Source organism: Elephantulus edwardii, unplaced genomic scaffold, assembly GCF_000299155.1.
Source record: "Elephantulus edwardii isolate Elephantulus edwardi_28Jun2011 unplaced genomic scaffold, EleEdw1.0 scaffold00268, whole genome shotgun sequence".
Taxonomy (NCBI): domain Eukaryota; kingdom Metazoa; phylum Chordata; class Mammalia; order Macroscelidea; family Macroscelididae; genus Elephantulus; species Elephantulus edwardii.
The window spans coordinates 2,933,262-2,949,755 of record NW_006400018.1 but is presented as its reverse complement, the minus strand read 5'-3'; the positions used below and the strand labels follow the sequence as shown (position 1 = coordinate 2,949,755).

General features: G+C 42.5%; 1 protein-coding gene across 1 annotated transcript; it reads left to right on the top strand.

Moving 5' to 3' along the window:
• Positions 1-1,117: 1,117 nt before the first annotated feature.
• On the top strand, positions 1,118-15,997 carry MS4A7 (membrane-spanning 4-domains, subfamily A, member 7). Its single transcript, XM_006899904.1, has 6 exons — positions 1,118-1,246; positions 3,553-3,687; positions 6,125-6,181; positions 12,163-12,369; positions 13,928-14,029; positions 15,974-15,997. Exons 1-6 carry the CDS (start codon positions 1,118-1,120, stop codon positions 15,995-15,997), a joined length of 654 nt encoding a protein of 217 aa, XP_006899966.1.
• Positions 15,998-16,494: the final 497 nt, after the last annotated feature.

Sequence of the window (16,494 nt, the reverse complement as noted above, 5' to 3'; positions counted from 1 at the left end):
AGATAGTTGATACAGTAACTGGGGTAATAGAGGTTTGTGTGCCGGAGTCAGTGAGACTGTCTCAGGACAGGGCAGGCTTCAGAGCAGTTGTACATCGAGTCATTATGAGTTGCATACAACTTGATGACACATAACAACAGCAACAAGCAAAGAGATATTTTGAGTAGGAAATGGCTTATGAAATGAGAAGTTGGAGGTCTCGGCAGTGCAGAAGTAGAATATACGTGCAGAGTTAGGGATGTGATGTGGCCATGAATGCAGGAGAGGAAGAGATACAGGGAATAGGGAAGGGACACTATAAGCAGGGACAGCCAGAGGGAAATAGAACCAGATACACTGAGGACTGAAAATCAATTGCTGTGGGAAATAATTTGCCTCTCAATTGTAAGAGTCCTCTGAAATTGCCCAGTTTTCTTCCAGGGGCATACTTGCTGTCTACCAACGCTTTGCAAGCCTGTTAGCTTTCCAATGTTCCTACTGTTCCCTACTTTCTCTTTTGTTCCTCAGAGTCAAGTGGGGAGCTCCGGTGGCAGACTCCTCAGGGAGCTGCACTGCTAATCCAAAGGTGACATCCTCCCTATGCAGTTTCGAACTCACCAGCAGCTCCAGGAGCAAACTCCTCCCTTACAATTCACAAACTTGAATTTATGCAATTTATGCCTCTTCTTTCGTTTCTCCAGGTCATTCCACTGTGTGCTTTGAAAATATTGACTTCTAGACCATGCTTGTTCCCACTAATAGAATTCTTATAAAATAAAAAAATCTTGGCTAGTTCAATACCCAGCTTGATGATCATTCCAATACGATGTCCTCTCAGTTCCTGAATTGTTTATAGACCTGTCATTCTTTGGATAATGGAAAAACACCTTCTTATATTTCTGCAATCTCATCCAGGGTCTGGAGACAGTGAAATGGGCTCGGTATAGAGCAGAGCTCAGAGTTGTTGTACTAAGGGTTGCTCGGAATAAGAGTCGATTCATGGCATATAACAACAAAAACAACAACATATTTCTCCAAAGTTCCTGGGAGGATTATGCCTTTAAGTAAAAAGCCCTCGATTCTAATTGGTTTCATTCTCCTTTCCAGTATCATCACTATGAGGTTATCACAGCCCAAGATGAAGGAGCTCGTTAGCCTCTTCACTCCCAAGGACAGAATTATTCTCCAGAGAGAGAAACCTGGATACACTTCTCAGAAAGACGATACCCTGAAGAATGACTTGCAAAAGGAGGCCACAGTTCTGGGCGTATGTACATTTTATTTCGGGATGAAACGGCGAGAATAGAACATGAATGTCTCCAGACTAGAGATCTATAACGGATGTGGGAAGTTTTAAAAATTCTTATTCCTTAGCTGACTGCAGGTTTGTTGGAACATAAAATAGAACTTTCAGGGAGCGGAGGTAGGGGGAGCGCAAAACATAACATTATGTTTCTCAGGTCTCTCCATAGAGTATTTTGTATCTGAATGCTAGTCCACTAAGTCGCTCCTAATCTGTCTTTTATGTACTAGAGATTTTAGAGCTAATGATATAATTTTGTTCCAATATCTTTAAACTAGACATTGATTTTACTTCATCCTTTCAAATGTTTGGAGATGAGACAATCTGGACTCCACATACTTTTATTCCTGTTGTATGAGTCTCCACAGAATTCCCAAGTGTCATAGATTGTTCTGATTATTGCTGTTGCTGTGTGCTGGTGAGTCAGAAAGGACTCAGAGCTGACCCTTCAGCTAGTTTTCAGAGGCAGCACACAGCACAGGAGGACGTCGCCCCTTCTTCTCCCATGGAGAAGCTGGTGGATTTGAATGTGCCTTGGGGAATACAGAGCAGCTCCTTACCACTGTCCTCCCTCACATCCAGGGCTTTACGTTCTAAATGATTTGGAACAGTCTCTTTTAAGAATCAATTTCTACCTGTTCCAAAGTTGGGAATCTGCCCAAAATGTGTCCTCTGGAATTCAAAGTCAGTTAACAATATAATAATCACTGTCTTTAAACTCTTTTCTCAAGTGTTTCCTGTATTGTGCAGTCAGGAATCTACCTACTTCCTGTAGTGGCTTCTTCCACTCTAACTCTTATCTCTGGGAATCGCTGTGGATGGAGTTGGTTTCTCTTTGTTTCTCAGAGATACAATGGGATAAGTCTTTCCTTCCTAAAGCTCCCTCCTTTAGAATCCTATATGATCCCACCCTGTAATTCAGTCCCTCTTCTTTTATGCCACCATGTGATGCTGCTATAATCCTTGAGAACTATGACTCCAAGACCATGGTAGTGACCTCCAATAGAGTTCCCACCCTAAGCCTTGGTTATTTCAATACTCGTGTAGATAACCATGCTAACATCGTGTCCTATCAGTTCCTGAGCTATTCCTTGGATTCATCAATAATGAAAACAAATCCAAAACAAATAAACAAAAACCCACCACATTCCACTTTTTTTTTACTTTCCACATTTTAAAATGCCCTGGTGGCACAGTGGGCTAAGTACTGAGCTGCTAATCATATTGCCAGTGGCTCTAACCCACCACCTACTCAGATGAACCATGAGCTTGTTTGTTCCAACACAGAACTACAGCCTTGGGAACCTCACAGTTGAGTTCTGCTCTGTCTTGCAGGGTCCCTAGGCTGCAGGATAGACTCAAGAACACTGAGTTTGCTCTGCATTTTGCTAAATGAATGTATACACAAAAAATAATGAGGAAACTTGAGATTTGAAAGCAAGAGTTGTGCCTTTTCCTTGCTCCAGTTTCATCAAGTATAGCTCAGGAGAAAGAGGCTTTCTTTGTTTGCTTGGTGGTTTACCACGTGCACACGTGAACATGACATTGGAGATTACTTTACAGAGGCCGACTTGGTGTTAAGTGTGGGCTTGTTTTATTTTGAAGTTTGCTTTAAGTTTCTATCAAAATGCTGCAGATCCCATGAGGCTGTGCAGGGTGGATTACATCCAGTTGTTTCTTTAAAACAGTGGTGGAAAGCATTCATGTTTCCCAGACTTCTGCCTGGATCTGAGGAACAATTCATGTGTTCCAAGGAGCACAGAAGGAGAAAGGGGCTGTAGCCATTGTAGTACCTGAGAAAGCAGCGTGTAGGCTTCCCATGAGAAAGACAAATGATGCTGTTAAAAAGATTCAACCAGAATAGAGAGCTCTGGTGGCCTAGTGGCAAGAAGCTGCACTGCAAGCTCAGAGGTATGTGGTTTGAATCCACCAGATGCTCTGCTGGAGAAGGAGGGGCAATCTCCTCCTGTACCAGTCAGATCTAATTTGGCAACACACACAAAAGATAATAAAATTTAAAAAAATTTTAAAAAAGATTCATTCAGCTTTGTAAAAACCTTTACATAAAATAAGAAAGGCCTTTGAGACTTTTTGGCTTTAATTAGCTAACATCGTGTCCATGGTATATACAACTGCACTTGAGTCAAGAAAATCATCTATCAAAGTATTTTCCTTTACGATGTTCACAACTGCAAAGACAGTGAAGTCTTGGAAGACGTGAACTGGACTCACTATTAACATCTCCTTTCCTACCTCCTCTTGTCTTTCAGACTATTCAGATCCTGTCCTGCATGATGATTTCCAGCTTGGGGGCAGTTTTGGGTTTTGCTCCCTACTTTTTCCACTTCATTCCAGAAGTTTCTGGCATCTTCATGTCTGGATACTCATTTGTAGGGTCTCTGTGTGTAAGTAGTGGGGTCTCCACGAGGGAATCTGCTTTACAAATGTCAGCTGGGTGCTTTGCCTTGGATTAACTCAACTCCAAAGGGCTTGGAACAGAGAAGAAGGTCAAGGTCTTTGACTTTCTCTTATCATCCATCCCACGTTATGTCTCTTCCATGCAGGCTGAGGAACAGAAGGCTTGGATCTTTCCTTCTGCATGAGCAGCCAAGAGACGCGTTGGTGTGGGCAGGAGTCAGGAGGGGGGAGTTCCGACGTAGCCTTTGTTAACTAGCTCTGTTCTGCAGGCTTCTGGGGAAGTGCCTTGAATTGGCACAACTTTCTGAGGCTTTGATGCTGCTGCTGTATTCACTCCATTTTAAAGATAATCCATCTAGTAGGTAGAAAGTGAGAAGGTCTTTTTAACAACAAAATGAACAGGATTGTGAGGTGTAGCCGCTTTGTAGATAACTGGATTAGCAGTGCTAGAATTCGTGGGGGAACAGAGACATTGTGGTTAGATGTTAAGAGGCAATCCTGAACACTAGGAGAACTCTTTTAGTTGCCTTCTATCGAATGGCTAATGAAAATGACTCAAGAGGACTCCCCCAAGCTCAGTAGCTTGAATCTTATCACCTCTCCCTCAAAGGGACAAGATTTCACTGTGTATTTGTTGTGTACCATCAAGTTGCAACTGACCCGGAGCTAACCCTCTAGCAGGTTTTTCAGAGGCAATAAATTGCACTGGAGGAAACCGCCCAGCAGCTGGTGGATTCAAACCCTTCCCTTCATGTGGAAAGTGCAATGCCTTACCTTACCATTAGATCACCAGAGCTCACTTTTTCACGGGTAACGTCTTATAAGAGGAATAAAAGGACATTATGCTTGGAGGAGTAGAGGGTCAGCACGAGAGAGGAACACCCCAGATGAGATGGATTGACACAGTGAAAGTGGCAATGGGGTCGGCTGTGTCAGAGATGGTGAGATTGCCTCAGGATAGGGCAGGCTTCAGAGCCATTGTTTCCAGGGATGCTGTGAGTCACAGGGATGCTGTGAGTCACAGTTGACTCAACAGCACATGACAACGACAACAACAACAACAATATTGTGGGGAGATAAACGAAACCAAGGCACCGCCTTTGTAAGGTCTTACACAGAGACGGTGTTCTTGCTCCCAAAGCATTCTTTCTTCTTGACTCTTTTAACCGGTGGCTGGGACTCCCAGATTCCCTCACAAAAACTAGACTTAGTACATACTTTGGGCATGTCATCAGGAGTGGCCAGTTTTGGGAAAAAGACATCATTCTTAGGAAGCTGAAGGGTGAGAGAAAGGAAGGAAGACCCACAATAAGATGGGCTGACGCAGCCCCTGTAATAATGGGCTTGAGACACCAGGGATGGTGAGGGAAGAAGGGACAAGATAGAGCAAGAGTCAGATCTGTGGTTCAGAGGGTCACAGTGAATCCTAGTCACCCTGATGGCCCCTGACAACAACAGTAACACACACTTCCTTTTGGGTTATCCAACCCCCAAAGCACAAACATAACTGGTGTTTTAGCTTCTCAAAAAAAAAAAAATCTTTTACTACGTGTTGCTGTTAGGTGCTATCAAGTCAAATACAACTCATATGAACAACTGAACTGAATCGTGTCCCATCCTGTGCCATCTTCGTCATCTCTGACACAGCTGAGCCCACTGTTGCAGGCACTGCGCCAGTCCATCTGGTAGAAGGTCTTCTTTCCTCTTCTTCACCAAGCCTCCACCTTAACACTACTGACTTGGGGAGTTATGATGAAAGACTCTTCACACCTGACTTCACTTTCCTAGCTTCCTCAACTTCCTGAATGGCTCAAGTCACCTACATCAATGGCTTGAAGTCTATATGCTTTTGAGTTTTAGTTTTAAAATCTTTCCTCAAGTGCTTATGCAGCTTACTCCCTGTCCTTCCAAGTCATTGATCTGTCCCATCCTTTTCTCTGTTGACCCAGTAACTCAGCAATTCTCCTAACTGGACAACTTCTTCCCAGCACTCTTCAGCGTCTAGGATTTCCATTACCATAAATCTTTCTCCTCGCTGCACCGACCAGTTCTTCATGCTGGTATAAATACTCTGAGGACAGAAATAGAGCCTACATAACACGACTCCCTGGTAATATAGTGAAATATATGTTGGGTTGCTAACACAAAGGTTGATATTTTGAACCCACTAGCCACGCCACAGGAAAAAGGTAGGCAGTTTCCTCCCATAAATGTGGGAAGCGTCAGAAATCCAATGGAGTCATCATGAATGAAATCACCTCAACCGTAATGGGCTTTAGTGAAATCATTGGGAATGAGCACTACTCTCATGGTGCTATCGGCCTAAAGGTTCTTCACTGATACTTACCTGCACCACTGAAAGTGACATAGTAAATATATTTCCACGAGACAATGGCACTAACCATTCTTCTCTTTTCTGAGCAGTTTGCCATTACGGGATCGCTCTCAATTATCTCTGGGAGAATATCAACTAAGTCTTTTGTAAGTATGAAAACCAAATCCCGTGTGCTTGGAATTGAATTAAGAAGAAACACAAGGGTTAATATTTCCAGTTTAAAAGAAAAATCTACATTTTACAGTTTAGGGAAATAAGACTCATAAGAAGTGAGGAGGACCAAGATCCGGCTGGCCTGTGGCTGAACTAGTCGTAGAGTTCAGATTTCCTGCCTTGTGAATCAGCAACTAAAGAGCCAGCGTGGCATTGAAAAGGATGAGGCAACCTGCTTCCGTAAAGACATACAACCTTGGAAATCCTCTCAGGCAGTTCCTCCTCTGTCCCACAGCATCACTGTAGGTCAGAATCAGCTAAATGGAAGTGCGATTTAGACTCGTATTCTCCCACCAAATTATACATGTGTCCTGTAATCCAAGTGCAGAGGGGTTTTACTTAAATTGTTTCAGCTTTATTGTTATGTGCACTCAAGTTGCCTGCAACTCATAGCGACCCTCTGTACAACAGACCTGAACCCTGCTCTTTCTTGAACCAATTTCATTGTCTCCAAAACCCCTACCTCCATTACTCCAGTCACTGAGTCAATCCCTCTCATCTAGAGTCTTCCTCTCCTGTCCTGTCCCTCCACCCTCCCAAGCCTGATGTTCTCCAAGGACTGGTCTCTCCTGACATCATGCCCAAAGTGTGTGAGAAAAAGTTTCAAAATCCTTGCCTTCAAGGAGCAGCTTGGTTTCACCCTCTCCAGGAAAAACCTGTTTGTTCTCTTAGCAGTCCATGGTATATTCAACACTCTTCTCTCTAGCACCTCAACTCAAAGGCATGGATTTTTCTTCTGTCCTCCTTAGTCCTTGTCCAGCTGTCTGATACATAGCAAGTAGTTGCAAAGACTATGGCCTGGATCAGGCGCACACTTTTAAACCTATGACAATGATAGCTTCATAGACAGGAATCATCATAAAGCCTGTTCCCAGGAGATGAAGATCAATTATATCCTTGTTTTCCAACTATTCTACAATTTTTGACACCAGCAACCCACACAGCACATTCTCCCTCTCTGCCCCTGAGCACCCAGAGCTAAATTATACCTTGCGAGTTATGACAATATCATCTTTGGGGTTACTAATTAATTATTGGAACAACTCACAGAACTCATGGCAGATACTTTATTTATGATTATCCATTTGCAAGGGAACACTGCATGGTTTAAGATCAGAAAATGTGTGCATCTGAGTTGTATCTTTTCTCCATATCTATTCAATCTGTATACTGGTCAAATCATTTGAAAAGCTGGACTATATTAAGAAGAGTGTAGCATCAGGAACATAGGAAGATTCATTAACAACTGCATTATACAGATAACACAAACTTGCTTTCAGAAAGCCAAGAGGATTTGAAGTACTTGTTGCAGAAGATCAAAGACCACAGCCTTCCATATGGATTACACCTCAATATCAAGAAAGCAGAAATTCTCATCGCTGAGCCAGAAGACACCATCATGATACATTGCGAAAAGATTGAAGTTGCCCATAATTTCGTTTTACCTGGATCAACACTTAACGGCAACAGAAGTCCAAGAATCAGAAGACTCTTTGCATTGGAAAAGTTGACTGTCAAGGACCTCTCCAAAGTGATAAAGGACAATGATGCCACTTTATATTTTCAGTTGTTTTGTGTACATCTGAAAGTTGGACATCGATAAGGGTAACAGAAAGAGAATCTACTCTTTGAATTGTGATGCTGGAGGAGAGTACTGGATATATCTTGGACTACCACAAGAACAAACACATCTGCCTTAGAGAAGGGGCAACCAGGATATTCCTTAGAGGCAAATATGATGAAACTTCATTTCACATACTTGGGGTATCTTGTCAATAGGGAACAGTCCTTGGGGGAAAAAACCATCACTCCTTTTAGGCAAGTTAGAGGATCAGAGAAAGAGAAGACACTCAACAAAATGGATTGATATGGAGACTGTAACAATAGTTTGAGTATGTCAAAGATCATGAGAATGGAATAGTACAGTGCAAGGTTTGGATCTGTTGTTGATAGGGCCACTGTGAGCTGTCATCAGTTTACTACACCTAACAACAATATCAGTTTTATTACAGTAAAAAGTTTTTAAGTACCCTTTTATTCTTTTTTTTTCTTTCCCTGTCCCCCCACTTTTGGACTTCTGTATTTGAACCTTGGCAATGACCATACACGTACAGTATTGGAATGAAAATTACTTTGAGAAAAACAAACAAATCTAACCCTAGTTCCTCCTCTGTTACTTATTAGCTTTTAATGTTAGAAGTATGATTCTTAACTAGGGTGATATCCTCCTTCCTTCTTGCACTTCCCAGACCTCTACTCCTGCCTGGAATATTTGACAATGTTTGGAGATATTTTGAATTATCTTGTTGAGGTTTGGATTATGTAGAAGTCTTTCTTCTACTTCAGCATCATTATAAAGAAGACATGCCTGGGTGAAATCTGGGAAGCTTTGCAGAGAGGAGCTCCTATGTCTGAAGCTATAAACCACTCTTGTTTCACCACCCTGGAGACTCTCCGAGTCTTAGTGTTCTGTGTTATTATTGGTCAGTCCTGTATGAGGAGCTAATCATGCCTCCTGAAGCTGGTTTGATAGTCGCCTCCCAGATTTGTTCTGGTCTACCCTGTCCTTATACACCACCAAAGATATTCAGGCACATCCTGGAAGTCCCAGACCAAGACACATCAATTATTTCTAGAGTTATTTCTCCAGAGACAAGGGAAAAGATCACCTTAAGTAAAGAAAACCGATGTCTTTTGCCTCATATATGCTATAAACGATTTGAAACCTCTGGTGACTTAGTGGTAAAGAGTTGTGCTGCCAACCCAGTGGTACTGGGTTCAAATCCAACAGCTACTCTTCAGAATAAAGTTGAGCAATTTTTTCTGCTGCAATTTAGTCTCTGAAAACCTGCTGGAGGGTAAACTATAAGTTGATCCCACCTGGACAGGACATAAAAATAATAATAATAACAACAAGAACAAGAACGATTACAACCTGCTAGCTTAAGCCAAGGACTAACGTGGTAGGGGCAGAGTGAGAGTTCCATTTTTGTCCCAGAGATGCTGTTGAAGCCTTCACCTAGATTGGAGGAGAGATTATCTTCAGTCAAATATCTATCATTGAAAACTGGAGTAAACCAAGAAAAACTAAAAGGAAAGAAAGATGGAGGGGAATGATGCTGTGCAAATGTGTCCTCTTGTCTGTAAAGTTTGCTGAGAGTACCTGGTACAGTCGGCAGAGGAGCAAGGGTGTGATGTCAGCTTTGGCAGCAGAGCTGAAGACAAGTGGCACTGCACAGGCCACTGCCCACATGTCTGGATTTCCCCAGAATCCTTAGACTCATTCTATTGCCCTAAAGCTTAGAATATGACTTTTGATCCCATCCCCCTCAGGAGTGTGACCTGTACTTTCTCTTTACATAAAGGAGTCATTTCAGAAAACAAAGGAAAAAACAACAAAAGGTAGACTCAAGCTGGAGGAGTGGAAATGTCTTCCTATGAGAAGGTCGGTCTCATGAGAACACAGTTCATCACACCCTCGTTGGGTTCTAATCCACAAAGGATACAATAGTTCTTTGACAAAGGCACAGATATAGTAGGCTCTATTCAAGGTTCCCAGGACACAATCTTCTCTCCTGTTAGAACATTATAGGAGGAAACTGGATTGCGGATGGTGGCTGCCCTGTTCCTCCTCTCACTTGCCCTGTAGCAACACAGCCCCAAGATCTCAGCCACTCAAAGAAGAAAAGCCTGACTGGGCCAGGAAGGGCCTTTCCCAGAGCCACCATACGGGCAATGAGACCCAAATATTTTCATATATCTAACATGTAGAGTCCACATGATTGTCAAGCCATCCTAAACATCATTGTCCCTTCCTATGTATTTAGACCTTAATTTGGATTACATCTCAATGTCAAGAAAAATCCTCTGGGTCAATAGGCAACATTATGGTAGATGCGTAAAGATTGAAGTTGTCAACAGTTCATCTTGCTTGGATTCACAATCAACACTCTTGGTAGCAGCAGTCAAGAAATCAAGACATATCGCATTGGGAAGGTCTGCTTGTCGAGTACCTCTCCAAAGTGCTGAAGAGCAATGATGCCAGTTTAAAGATTAAGATGCATCTGATTCAAGCAACGGTCTGCTCAATCACGTGCTGTGCATCTGAGAGTTGGATAATGAATAAAGAGAAGAATCAGTACCTTTGGGTTGTTGTGTTGGAGAGTACTGAATATTGCATAGACTGCTGAAAGAACAAATATGCCTTGCAGAAAGTGCAGCTAGTGTGCTTCTTATAGGCAAGGCTGGTAAAACTTTGTTTCCTGTAATTTGGGCACATTGCTAGGAGTGGCAAGGATATCGTGTGTAATGTGGAAGGTCAGTGGAAAGGAAGCCCCTCGGTATAATGGATGATGCAGTGTCTGCAGCAATGGGCCCAAGCAGGTCAGAGATGATGAGGTGGCACAGGACAGGACAGGGTTCAGAGCTGTTATACTAATAACACAGTCGTTATTAGTGGTACTTGACTCAATGGCACTTAACAACAGTCACATGCATTTAGGTGGTCTTAGGAAGCCACTAGCAGAGATTACCATACTTGCCTTCTTCCTTTCCTAAATGAGAAAACTCCAAGTACATAGAAGGAGCCAGAACAGAGCTGGGATCGGAGAGCAGGAGTTTTTGCTTCAAGTTCACACCTCAGATCCCATGCTATTCACTCCTCAAAGCCTCGCAGCTGGTCCTTAGATTTACACCACTGATTCAAGTACCAGGAGCACATACCACGCTTGTTCACCTTCGATGTGTCTTCATCCATGACCCAGGGCACTTTCTGGATCAGGATGTGACTTTCCCTGAGCTACCTCTGTAGGTGGTGCCAGAGGCAGAAAGAAAGGTTTCAATAGAAGAGAACAAAAGCCTCAACTTCTGCCTCCTTATTCCAGCCCAATTCTTTGTGCGGGGAGCAGCTACAGACTGACAATTCCTTGTCTTGGAAAGAGAGGAGGGAAAAGTTTACAGAGACTTGGGTTTCCAGTCACTCATTGTTGCACTTTTCTCCCTGCCCCCTCTCTCTCCTGCAATTCACTCTTCTCCTTGAAAAGTAAAAGATAAACTCTTTCATTGTTATGCAATCCCTCCTCCCAAGTCCACTTCATTATGCAGCCTTCGCTCTGGACTCCTGTCATGGCAAAAGTACCCAATCATATATCCCTTTTAAACTGTTCTCTCCCTCCTCTGTTTCAATGCAGTATACATTATTGAACCCATCTTTCTCAGTCTTCCCTCAACTTCAATGTCAGTCCTGTTTTTCAACAGTGGCCCTATTCAATATCTGTCCTTTTGTGACTGAGAGATTTCACTCAGCATAATGTCCTCTAGGGTCACCTATTTTGTATAATATTTCATTAATTCCTTGTTTTTCAATGCTGCATAGTATTCTATTGCGTGAATATACCAGAGCTCTATCCATTCATTTGTTGCGCACTTGGGTTGTTTCCAACTCTTTACTATTGTGAACAAAGCCGCAATAAATGTGGGTGTGCATATATCTGCTTGGGGGAAAGTTATGGTTTCTTTAGGGTAAATTCCCACTAGTGGAATTGCTGGGTCAAATGGTATTTCTATTTGCAACTTTTTGAGAAAGCGTCATACTGCCTTCCATAGTGGTTGCACGATTTTACACTCCCACCAACAGTGAATCAGGGTTCCAGTTTCTCCACAACCTCGCCAGCATTTGTTGCTTGCTGTTCTGTTACATTTTGCTATTTTGACTGGGGTGAGATTATATCTCATAGTTGTTTTAATTTGCATCTCTCTTAGGGCTAGGGATTTTGAGCATTTCTTTATGTGCTTATTGGCCATCTGAATGTCTTCGTGAGAGGGGCAAAGTGAGGGAGGCAGGACCCATAGCCGTGTGCAGTGGGCAGCCGGAGGGCCTTCGTGATGACAACCTCACACAGACTTTCTCTTCCAGGCGCTGAGCAGCCTGACCTCAAATGCAGTGAGCTCTATGGTCTCGGGAGCAGGTCTCATCCTCCTTGCTGACAACCTGGTAACCCTGTGGACAGCCTCTCAGCCATGCGATCCAGAAGAGGCCTATCTGTCTTCATTGCCTTATTCAAACTACTATGATTCGACATATGAGACCAAGGACTGTCTTCTGGCCAGTACCAGTCTAATAGTAAGTAGTTTCTGACTGAATTGTCTGTCATGGGAAATCCCAGCATGTCCACTTTGCATAAACACTGCTTTTGAAACTGTTTGGTTCGGCTGGTCTAAATACTAGAGGCAGCCAGGAAATAAAAATACATATGACAGGAAGGGACAAGTCAGTGGGTGATTAATGTGAGAGAATACATTGTACGGTCAGAAAAGGAAGTCAAGAGGGGGCAGCGGGAAATCTAGCCAGCCAGCAATCCTTCTTAAGTAGTAACTCTTGCAACCTCAACAGGTTTAGCACTGTAGGTTTCACCTTTGTTGGGCAAGTATTGTGTCTCAATACAGACAGAAATACTTTTATTAATCTGAATTTATTTCACTTTAAAATTATCCCCAAGTCCCTTTATCGAGGTCAGAAGTCTCTACCTAAAGGTCACAGTCTTCTGACAGTCACTAAGAACAGAGCATAGGTCTCAGTTTAGAACAAAGAAAAGCCACCCAATGTTTAATTCCAAAAAGTGTGTGAGTTTGTTGGCTGTATTGAGGGAGATACAGAGCTTGAACTATAAGCTCAAACATATCATTATCATTTGGTCCAGTAAGACTGGCTGAAAGTAAGGAGGATGGGAGACAGATTATCAATGGATTCAGTTGTTAGCAGAAACGGCAACGCCTCTGTGCATCATTTTTCTTTTCCCCAACCCTGATGGTCAACATCTACTGATGGTGACAATCTTGCCTTAGTCTCTTTGTAGATGGACCAATGGTTTTAATTTGGAAGCAGGAGTGGCATCCACTTCGTAAACAACATGCCTCTGGAAATGCTATGAACTTTAGGAAGGCTTCTGACCTTTTGTTTATAGTGTTGCTATGAGTCATGCTCAACCCGTTGGCAATCAACAGCAACAATGTTTTTAAAGAGCTCTGGTGGCCTAGTGGTAAGAAGCTGCGCTGCAATCCCAAAGGTGAGCAGTTCAAAACCACCAGCTGCTCCATGGGAGAAGGGTGGGCAATCTCCTCCCATGTGATTTACAGCCTCTGAAAATTGACTGGAGGGTCAGCTACCAGTTAGTTTTGACTCCATGGAACACAACAACGACAATGGTTTTAAAAACAAAAGCCTGTGTCTTTTAGAAGGAAACTCTGGTGGCCTAGTGGATTAGGAGCTATGGTGCCAACCTAAATTAGGAAGGCAATTGAATCCACAAGATGTTCCACAGGAGAAACATGAGCAATCACCTGTGTGATTTATAGACTTCAAAAATCTACTGAAGGGTCAACTATGCGTTGTTTCAAACTTAATAGCAATAAGTGAGTGAATGAGAAGAGTGGCCTTTTCAAGAGAAAGATTTTCTTCTTCTGTGGCTTCTCATCGCGGGGACAGAGGAAGCAAAAACAATCTCTCTGATGGTCTTGAAGCTCTTCTGCTAGGAGATGTGAAAGAGAAAGTAGAAAAGATGCTGACAAATTGTCTCTGGGCCTTACTCTCGCCACCAGGAGGCCCTTTCTCCCACAGTCTCCTCTCAGTGAGGCCTGAGGACCAGCGTTGCCAGCAATGACCACTGTGTTCTGACTTGCAGGGCGTGCTGGCAGTGATGCTTGTGTTCTCTGTGCTGGAACTCTTACTAGCCGTGTATGGGTCTCTCTTTTGGTGGAATCAGGTCCACGCCAACAACCCTAGGGTGAGTGCACTGACGTGTCAGAGGACACTTACTGGGGCAGACAGAGGAGTCAATTGCCGGTTGTGATCACGTGGAGCGGGAAGCAAGTTGACTAGAGGGGCTGCTTCGTGATGACACTTTCAGAGAACTACTGAATATAAAGCTGCTTTGTTTACTATAAATCTCCTGGTCCAACCTCCTAGGAGAAAACAAAAACGGGTCGAAAGGCACATAGACAATTCATGATACAAACTATTAGGATGAGATTGAAGATTTGCTTTCTTTTCCTCTTGCCATGAATACAGCCACTTTCCTCCCTAGAGAGCGTGTCTCCATATAGCAAAGGCCTGGTGGCTAATGTGATTCGATCTTAAGGACACCTCTGCTCCCTTTATGCTTTCCTGTCTCCTCTCAGCTCTTGATTCCACCGTTTTTGTTTTATTTTGGTTTTTAATTAATTTTAATGAAAGTTTACAGAGACATAGGGTTTCCAATCATTCACTGTTGCACTTTTCTCCCTATCCACCCTCGTCCACCCCCTATTCACTCTTCTTAAAAAGAAAAACTCTTCCATTGTTATGCAATCCCTCCCCCCCAACTCAAGTCCACTCCATTATGCAGCCTTCACCCTGGACTTCTGTAAAATCAAGAATACCCATTCACACATCCTTTTTAAACAGTTCTCTCCCTCATCTGTTTCAATGCAATATACATCATTCCTCTCCTCCTTTTCTGCCTTCCCTCAACCCTGATGTCAATCCCGTTTTACCACAGTGGCATTATGCAATATTTGTCCTTTTGTGACTGAGACATTACACCCAGTATAATGTCCTCCAGGGTCACCTATTTTGAATAATATTTCATGAGTTGTTTCCAGCTCTTTGCTATTGCAAACGAAGCCACCATAAACATGCGTGTGCATGATACCACCGTTTGAAAGTGAATTTACTATAGCAAACTGTTGACAAACCAACTTAGAATTTTAAAAGGGATTTTATGAATTACAATCAAACTATTATCTTACTAGAAAATAATTTGTTAGCAGACTGTGGAATGGCATTTGTCTGAGCTAATATTAATAGAATTTTATGTAATAGACGGTCAGGAGAGCTATATACCAAATCGGAGGGACAGGCATTGTAAATACACAAGGGCAACAACCACCTCCAAAACCAGAACTACAGAACCTCTAACACAATGTATACTGTCTTTTTCAGAGATTGTTTTCTCTGCTTCAGTCACGAGAACTGGCACCACATCTCAAACAAGACTCTTCAAGGTCATGGATCTGAGGAACTGTCGGCCTCTGAGGAAAGAAAGAGCATTGGAGCTCATGCAGAATGTAACTAGATATTCCTGAAATCTCAGGCACTTCAGAGACAATGAATTTAAAAAAGGGAGAACATTCACACACGTGTTTGTTTAGTTGTTCAATGTGAATAATTTTTCTTTCTCTTGCAAATAAATTCCCCAAATTTCAGGTTAATAAATGTTTAGTAACTTCCTGAAATAGTCATCTGAAAATAAAACTCAAATGCCACTGTGTCTATATTGAGATTGTAGAACAGGGTAGGGCTGACCCCTTGGGTTGCCAAGGCTGTAAATCTTTTTGCAGGAGCAGGCTGTCACATCTTTCTCTTAAGGAGACACTGGTGGGTTCAAACCACTGACCTTTACGTTGCAGCCCAATACAGCCTTCTTTGCTACTATGGCTCCTTGAAATGGTAATAGACACTATAAAGTATTCTGGGTTATATTGTGGAGAGGGTGTTAAAGAGAAAATATGCGTCTTGTGCTACTCTCTGTTGCTAATGTAAACAGCTAAGCCCTAGGCTACGCAGATGCTGTCTCTGTCACTTTTGCACTCATGTTGCTCAAATATTATACATTGGGGATAGAATGAGCATCTTAATAAAAATACACTTTTAAAAATGGTGTGACTCCTTTCTGTCTCATTTCTTTAAGGTCTTCAAAACTCAGCCTCAGTGAAATTTCCCTCCACCAAGTTACATAAACTCTCCATTTTCTCCTGCTTTTTACCAGAGCACTTAACCACTGCCAGACACAATATATTTGTTTATTTGTTCATTGTGTGTCCACTCTTCTTAAATTTCAACAGGACACTCAGTCACTGAGAATTTAAGCTCCTATGTGAAGGAGGAAGAGAAGGAAGGAGGGAGGGAGAGGGGAGGAGAAGGAAGGAGAGAGAAAGAATCTGAATGTGAGTCAATTATAACTTAACTGAAAAGATTATCGGGATGCACTTTGAAATATCAAAGATGAATAGGAGTACAAGTTTCTCCAAAATTCATTCTTACATTTGGCTTGAAGACATCTCTTTTCCATCATTTCAAAGGGGGGAAATTATATGAGTTAATTCAAACTCTCATCTGATTTTCCAAAATGTCATTAAATGTTAAAGCAAGTAATGAACTCTGAGACAATGGAGGTTCGGTAGTAGAACTCTCTTGTTTTCCTAACAGAAG

Excerpts from the sequence above, each read along its gene's own strand:
- MS4A7 (XM_006899904.1), top strand. The coding sequence starts at position 1,118 with ATGAAGGAGCTCGTTAGCCTCTTCACTCCCAAGGACAGAATTATTCTC. Across the intron at positions 1,247-3,552 it reads AGGAGGCCACAGTTCTGGGC|ACTATTCAGATCCTGTCCTG; the intron begins GTATGTACATTT and ends CTTGTCTTTCAG. Across the intron at positions 14,030-15,973 it reads TCCACGCCAACAACCCTAGG|GTCTTCAAAACTCAGCCTCA; the intron begins GTGAGTGCACTG and ends CATTTCTTTAAG.